Raw genomic sequence first — 8,409 nt, 5'->3', positions numbered from 1 at the left:
CAGTTCCCCTCCTTGCCTGTGGAGGCGCTGCAGCAAGAATCGCTGAAGGAAATGACACAAAAACCTCTAAACAAGATATGAGCATCTTTTCTTCCAAAATGAAATACCATCAGATTTTAGCGGTTGTAAGATTTCTCTTTGGTCTTTGGTAAAAGACCACAAGCTATTTCACTCGCTAGCACTAGACTCACGCATTTGTTTTGGTTGTATTTACCCATAATGCCATGCGCTATAATCCACTTCCTGCTTTTGGAACGGTCTTCGGTCCGCTTGGCGTTCACATGTGCATTCGCACCAGAGTTCACTTTATCCAAACCGAGACCGAGACTGAGGCAGACCAGAGTTTGTTTTTTTATCTGCGTCAACATTTAATTAACCTCCCCAAACAAACCAGATTTTCTAGGAAAATGAAAGAAAGTTTGATTAAATCCAAGATTTGTATTCTGGATGTACAGCCAACAAATCATCCATGGAAATGTTTATGTTACATATATATGACACGAATAATGAATCACTTGTGGAGGCTCCCCAGTAGTTTATGATTCACCGACAGGTAACTGGTAACTTGGTAACTAAAAGCTGGACTGGAAGTAATCGCCACACACACCTCCAAGTTGCACCAACGGTCAAAGTTGATGATTGCTGGGAGCAGACATATGTTTCAGGCTCCCTTTTGGACTTTCAAAGAAAAATCCTGGTGTCACTTTTAGTGATGAGGAGGAAGACAAACTGAGTTGTTTTATATAATTCAGCTGATCATGAATAACAACTGTTTGATCAACTCTGCATGATCAGCTTTAAATATGTTTGGATTTTACTCTGCATGATCAGACACGACTGGATGTGGAACAGCATCGCCACAGCGCACTGCGCCCAGATTAAAGTAATTTTAACTTGGCTCAGCTGAGAGGATGACACGCTTTGCTGCTTTTTCTACATCCGTGCATATCGTCATGAAGCCGAAGAGCTGAGGATGTTTCCTCCTCCATAGCAGGGCGAAAACTGAGAGCGGAGGCCTTGAAAAGTCGGGCACATTTTGAGGAACTCTGGAGGTTTTTACAAGTTAGAAACATCCTGGAACTAAGTTAAAAAAAAAAAAAAACTTTTAAAAAAAGTAAAGTTTTTTGGATTACGATGAATCATTTGAAACCTTTTTCCCCTTTAATGTGACATAAATCATGGGAATTCAAAATCAAACACATCTGTTAAGGCACATGTGCCAAACTCAAGGCCCGGGGGCCAAATCTGGCCCGCCATAACTTTTTATGTGCTCCTCTAAAGTCTAACAAAACATCTAAATAAAACCTTCAAAATAACAACTATGTTATTTTGAAGTTATCAATCAAATTTAATCTGTTTTTTTCCTGGTATACTTCCAAATTATATCAGTGTGAAAAGATGGTCAATATTATTTAACTTTAAGAAGTACTTACTGGAGGCAGAAATAGGTATTTATTCATGTTTCAGAAGTTTGTTAATGGATTTTATCAATGCATTCTGCCACAACCAGCCCTTTGAGGACGTTCATGATGTTGAAATGGACCAAAATGTAAATGAGTTTGACATCCTTGTATTAAAAATCTGAAGTAGGTTGCAAATGTGCACAGATTTAACCTAATACTTGGTCAAAATACATCTTCATTCAGTTGCAACATTTAGTCTTACACAAAACATCAAGGATTTATTGTGAATGTGATTAGCCTTCGATAAAGTTCATCTTTAGCTAATCAAAAACTAGAAGTGAAGATGGGAATTAGTCAGGGAGAGGCTGACCTTAAAGAAATGACTGTTTTTTTACATAATACAACAAAAAAAACTGAAGATGAAGAGGGATTTAATTTTTTCAGTCCAAGAGGGCTAAATTGTGGCTCGCTTTTTATTTTTTCTTACTAACATATCTGCATGTTTTCAATTGAATTGCTTTGGATCTTTGTCATTTTAAAGGTAGAAGATGCTTTGAAATGATTTCTCTCCCTCTCATTGTTTTGTCAACCTGACATTTTACCATGGGAAGGGATCCGTACCAAATGAAGACAGATGATTACTTCTAGCATGTGACACAAACAAAGACATTATTTTCCCAGTTTATTTCAAGTGCTAATAATTTCCTCCTTCTGCACTGTAAAAATTTTAAAAACGTCTCCAATTTACCAATTTACCGTAAATTGGAGATGCTTTTTTTATTTTACAGTGTGCACCATATAGTCACACGAATAGCTTATTTTTCTGTTCAGTATATTAAAATTATTATTTATATATGACTGCATCTACAAAATAGCAGAATTTATCAGAGAAAAAATTAATAATCGCCAATGTAGGATTAAGGACTCTAAATGCATAATTTCCAGTTCCAAATTGTTGTGAAATAATTAAATTATTAAATTATTATACCCCTGTAAGACTTAGAGTAAACAATATTTTAATTTAAATAATATGTATCAATCTGATACTAATATCTGTATCGGTCATCGGGTTTTGGATCTATAGTGGCGGATCTATTCAGTCTAATTCTATGCTTAGTTCTCTGAGCGACGTCAGGCTTTATTATTTATTTTACATGATATTCAGAATTCCTAATTACATTTTCTGAGTCATTTGAAAGAAGGTCTGTTGCAGATTATTTTTACATGTTTGACCAAAGTAGCCAACCTTTTGTTTTTGTTTATTTTACATTTATTTCAGTTTTTTTTTTTTTTTTTTTTTTCAGTTGCTGAACTAATTATAATTTTTACATGTTTGACCAAAGCAGTCAGGATACTATTTTAATCAGCTTCAGTTTCTTAATTATTGATTTTATATTGGCTATTATACTCCTAATTGCACTGATAAAACTAATTAAAGTTGTGTAATTTTCACATTTGATCAACCTTATGAAGCTATCGGTGTATTTAAGTGTAATTCAGTACCGTTTTATGTCAATACGGCATTGCTTTTCTGTATTGATCGGTATCAGTTGATACTAAACTTCAGATATCTGTATCTTATCGGATCAGAAACAGGGATTTCTCAAAGGCCAATAAAACAATTCTAAAATTTGCAAAATCCAAAAAGAATCTGTTTTCAGTTCAATTTTATTTTAAATTATATTATCAAAAATAATTTTTGCTCTTCTGAATAGTCAGTGGAAAAATCTTTATTGACATTAAAGACACCAAACTCTTCTTCTGATCTTTGAACAATTTTTAGTTGCACAAATGTTGAGTAGAACAATGTTTCTGTCAAAATGTGACGATTTAAGGTGAGATAGAAAAACCGTGAATTCATTTCCATGCGTATAAATTATTAATCTCCAAATCTTCATGCTGGAGCTGTAAGTAGCTCAAGCGTCAGCTGTTCGCTCACCTGAGGGGAACATTGCACACTTACATGCTGATGCTGGCTAAACAGCTGACCTTTGACACCTTTCTGTGTTTCCCCCATTTCTGAACAGCCTCTCAGAAATAGAGTGCTGGTTGCAGGCAGAGTGTTTTTTTCTTTTTTTCAAAAGAGGCATAGCTTCATAACCCTTAAAAAGTGATTAAGAGTTTGTTTAGGCAAATGTGTCCAAATCTGCTTTTTTTTCTTTTGCACCCAAATGCAACCTGTCTCTTTTACCTTGTTACATTACTCCTGGAGAAAAGTGCCAACCTTTGCCTGTAAAATATATTTAAATAAAAGTTATCAATGGAAAATACACTGATCCTGTTTTTTAAGAGATTACTTGAACTACATTTGTTCCGGCTAAGATAATATATTCTCTAAATTATAGAAACTTCTCACATGAAAGGTGAAGCTGCAACAGTCATGCTAAAAATAATTCACACTTTCTTTCAAATCTTTGATTTTACATATTAGGAAATGAAAGAAAAATGTAATTATGAGTAGCCCTGTCATGATAACAAATACTGCTGGATGATAAATTGTCCCAGAATTCCTTGCGATACACAATAATGTTGTTTTGGGATCATTTTCAAGATGGCATAATCATAATGCAAAAACACATTCTCAAAGATCAATCAATTTTAAATTCTAATGAACATTTAATTCTAGAACTGGATATTTTAAATATCCAAAATAAATAAACAACAAATAAAACCACTTATGAAGTCCTTCAAAAAAGGTGCAGTTGAGACCGAAGCACCAGACTACAGACTTTTATCATCCAGTTTTTGAACAAAGAAAAGAAAAAACAATAAATCATGCAAATGGAAATCTTTGAGCTTGGTTTAATTTATCATGTAATTACCGTAATTGATTTATTGCCTTTTCCGACAGGCCTAATTATGATAATAAATTGACAGATTATTATTATGTCATCCGGATGATTCAGTAGCAGAGTTGGTTCTAATTATTATTTTAGTTATTGGTTATTCTGATGATTGATTGGAATAAAAAAAAATGGCACATTCACCTGACTCTTTATCAAAGCCTTTTTTATGCAATAATGAAATTTTTATTTCCAAAAGTGCAACAACGCTGCATTTCTTACTGTGTGGTTGATCAGTTCATTGAATCTTTCCAGACTCCCAACAGCGTCACCATCCACTGGATGATCCGAGTTATGATGTGTGCATTTCCCTTTGGGATAATTATGTTCACTAATTTCTCAGTTTCACTTCACAACATTCAGAAGGAAGTTGGTCATAAAAATAGACATGTTGAATGTTTTGGTCTCAACTAGCCCTGTTTTGAAGTTTGCAGAGACTTCATAATGATGTTTCTGTTGTTTTGTTTACTAGTTTTGCATGTAAAATGTCTTCAGTTCCAGTGTTAAATGTTCATTAGAATTTAAAGTTTCTTGATCTTTGAGAACTTGGTCTTGCATTGTTATTCCATTACTATTATATTGCTTGAAAATGATCCCAAAATGACAATATTTTGGGGTTCAATGTGATTCCATGAGCTTTTTGAAGCAGTAGGAAGTTGGTCAGACATACATGATCAGTATTATGTTCTTGATGCTGATCTTGTTCTTGGTTAAAGAACCTGATTGTGGTTCCCACGGCTGGTCCAGATACAGGAGCTAATGATTCTGCACCACTGCAGGCAGCCATGCTTCTCCTACAAGCCTGAACCTCCACTTCCCGCTCAGGGCAAAGAAAATGACCTCATTCTGCCAGATCCACCACAACCGTTGCAGCTCAGCTGAGGTAGAATGCAAAATATCCCCTTTCTCGTTTTAATGCAAATGTGTTGATCACTGGACGAAAACACAGAATATCATGTTGTGATCAAAATACGGCGACGTAGCTTAACGGTGCTGTTTACAGCAGCTTCTGTGGAAGAACGTAGCCGACTTTTTATTCATCTGTCAGCACAACCTAACTATGGAGAGCCATTTCAGCCAAAATTTAATACGTAAATAAATAAATAGATAGAATAATACATACATAAATAAATGTCTAAATAAATAAAATAATAAGTAAATGTGTTAACAAATAAACAAATAAAGAAAATAATACGTAGATATAATAATACATATATAAATTAATAAAAAATACGTAAATAAATTAAATAACAAATAAATATCTAAATAAATAAAATTATAGGTAAATGTATAAATAAATGTATGAAATAATAAATAAATAAATAAATAAAGATATATCTAAATTAATAAAATTCTATGTAAGTGTATGCATGTATAAAAAAAATTATAATAAAGAAGCCAATTAATCATATTCTTATTTACTTTCTGAACTGGCTCTCCATGCTTAACGATGTTTTTAATTTCTGACTTTCCTTCTGTCAGTCAGTGTCTCCAGCGTCTCAGAGCAGAGTTCGCTCCACATCTTACTTCAGTTTTAAATCATTTGTTGCCATGTTTTTTGTTCCAAAAATAAAGAACAGATTCATAAACTTTTTAAAAACTTTAACAAATCATGACCAGCCTATCCATTATGCATGAGGGACATCTTCCACATTAGGTGCTACACAGCAGGAAATTGGTGCTCCAGATGGCGCCGCAACAAGGCGGGGAGGATTTGGACGCAGTCGGGCAGAAATGAAATGTCTGTGGACAGCAAGTGCAGAGTGGATGTTATAAATCAAGGATTTTATATCCAAACATGACTTATGAACATTTGTACTTTTTTTTCAATGCAGGCTAGACTCCGTTTTTTGATGTAATTTCAAGAAAAGAACTTTGTAAGATATTCTTGTTTACACTTAAGAAGCACTCTTTGAAAGAGACACTAATTAATTATAAATTAAAAATTTTAGATTGTTTTACAGACAATGTGGATGAATAGATCCATAAAATTAATGTAATAGCAACCCTTTTGTGATCGGAAGGTAAATATGGGTTTTTTAGTAATTCACATTAATATCTTTCAATTGACTCCTGAAAAAACTGTCACTATAATAAATTAATTGTATGCTAAATTAAAATGAGCTCAATCATTTCTGTTCTGATTATTAATATTTTTGAAGGGTAGTTTTGTTTACACAGACTTTATAATCCATTTTATTTATGGTTTTGGTTGTGTTTTTCATTTTGTTTTATTTTTGATATTTATAAATATCTTAATTTTTCATTCTTAAGAATCTTTACAAAGTTAAAGTTTATTGGTCTTTGAGAGGACGATTGTAATGCTATAATCAATGTATTAACTTGAAAATGGTCTCAAAACAACATTACTATTGTTTATTGTAATTACTGGGACAAATCAGTTGAGCAAAATTTGTTATTGCGACTCAAAATAAAGTCCAGCAGTGTTAGAAGTATTTCAGAACCAGAACTGTGAGCATAAACTAGAAATTTGACTTTGGGTTTTCAAGCGCTCCCAGAAAACAAAGTATAAATATTGAGCTTCAGTGAAATTAAAATAAAGATAAAGGAACAATACTTACAAGTATTTGCACCTTTATGAAGGAGAGGGATTGTTAGGATGTGTTTACTTCCTAGTTCTCCTCGGCTGTGTTGATTCTTCTTCTGTTGTTTCTGTTGGGGAAGCGACTGAACCTGCAGCTGCAGCTGAACACTTCCTGGCAGCAGATTTCAGGGAAGGCATTTATTTCCCCAGAGCTGCTCAAGGCCTGGGACGTTGTTAGGTCTACCTTGGCTGCAAAGTGTGCGCAGCATTGCAGCATTTTATGGATGAAAAGGGCAGAAGTGTTGGACTGGCAGCCTGAATAGTCTGCAAAAGCTTTTGTATGTTTTCTGCCTGTCAACTCTGAAATGTCCAGCACCTTGGTTCAGCACCAGGAAACAAAATCAAAATGGACTTTGATTATATGAATGCGGGAATCTGCAGCATCACATTTGGAAAACATTTGAGATGTTTTTGTGCTCCACTCTGACCAACCATGCCAATAATAATTTCTGTTCCTGTGTTTCCTCTAGGTGGTTTGTTTCCCAGGGGCGCGGATCAGGAGTACAGCGCATTCAGAGTCGGGATGGTTCAGTTTGGGATGGCAGATTTCAGACTCACTCCACATATAGACAACCTGGAGGTGGCCAACAGCTTTGCTGTTACAAACTGCTGTGAGTTTTGCTATATTATCTTTGTCTATTAATAATCAATTGGTCATTTTATCAGTAAACCTGAAATGTAGCATTTGACAATAATAAATAAAAAAACATTAGCATTAGCAAACCAATTCAGAAATGCCATTATGCTAAGATAATTAGTCTCAAACTTAAGTGTGTCATTGTGTTTAAGAAACTCATATTTAAGCAGTTTTATCATTTCATCCTGACTAGTTCTCAACTCAGTTCAACCAGATCAAAATGAACAGTTCATGTTCACAGTTCTCCAGTTTAATATCTTAAACTGAGCTCAAAACTTTTACTGTAAGCTCTAGCTATTTTTCATTCATCTAATATATTTTTTTCTGAAATGAAAAGGTTGTTAGTATATAAATATATGACATGAGATCATTAAAAGTTGGCATTCACATCATCCTGTTTTATTCTCCTCTGTTGTCTTTGCTCTTGTATTTTAGAGTAGCTGAATTTATTGTGCACATATTAATTTCATCAGCAGGAAATATAATTTTGACTGATTGGTTCTCCATTAAGACTATGTTTGTAACTGCAGTCACCTTTAAGCCTCTTATTACTGCTAAGTCCATGACGACAGGATTTACCTGGATGTTGTTTTTCTCTCTTTAAGCTGATGCTGCACAGCGGAAAACACACATTAAAAAACACGCAGTGAAAACATGAAAGATGAAGTTGTCTTTGAAAAGAAGCACTCGATCATTTGAAGACAGAAAATTCAAGTTTAAACAAATTCAGCTTGTCCATATATCACATTTATCATTATGGACTCTCTAATAAAATCTAGCTTGAGTTCAAGTATTGCTGATTATTTTTGTTTATGTAATTTAAACATATCTTGTTTTTTTCAGTTACTTATCGACAGGAAGATCAGAAAGAAAAGTTTTTAACAGCAGTTTTTCTGTAGTTTCTAGATTTAAAGGGGACCT

General features: G+C 33.9%; 1 protein-coding gene across 4 annotated transcripts in view; it reads left to right on the top strand.

Moving 5' to 3' along the window:
• The window catches only part of LOC106954491 (glutamate receptor 2-like), a 54,994-nt gene that overhangs the window by 1,686 nt on the left and 44,899 nt on the right, over positions 1-8,409 (top strand). For all 4 annotated transcript variants that reach the window (XM_015044020.1, XM_015044021.1, XM_015044019.1 and 1 more), the window contains exon 2: positions 7,322-7,462. In XM_015044020.1, the coding sequence (XP_014899506.1) occupies positions 7,322-7,462 (141 nt within the window). The remainder of the gene's footprint in view (positions 1-7,321; positions 7,463-8,409) is intronic.

This window comes from Poecilia latipinna, unplaced genomic scaffold (genome assembly GCF_001443285.1).
Source record: "Poecilia latipinna isolate Pla-1442-1.1 unplaced genomic scaffold, P_latipinna-1.0 Scaffold660, whole genome shotgun sequence".
Classification (NCBI taxonomy): domain Eukaryota; kingdom Metazoa; phylum Chordata; class Actinopteri; order Cyprinodontiformes; family Poeciliidae; genus Poecilia; species Poecilia latipinna.
The sequence above is the reverse complement of the archived record's forward strand: the minus strand, read 5'-3'. Positions and strand labels throughout refer to the sequence as shown.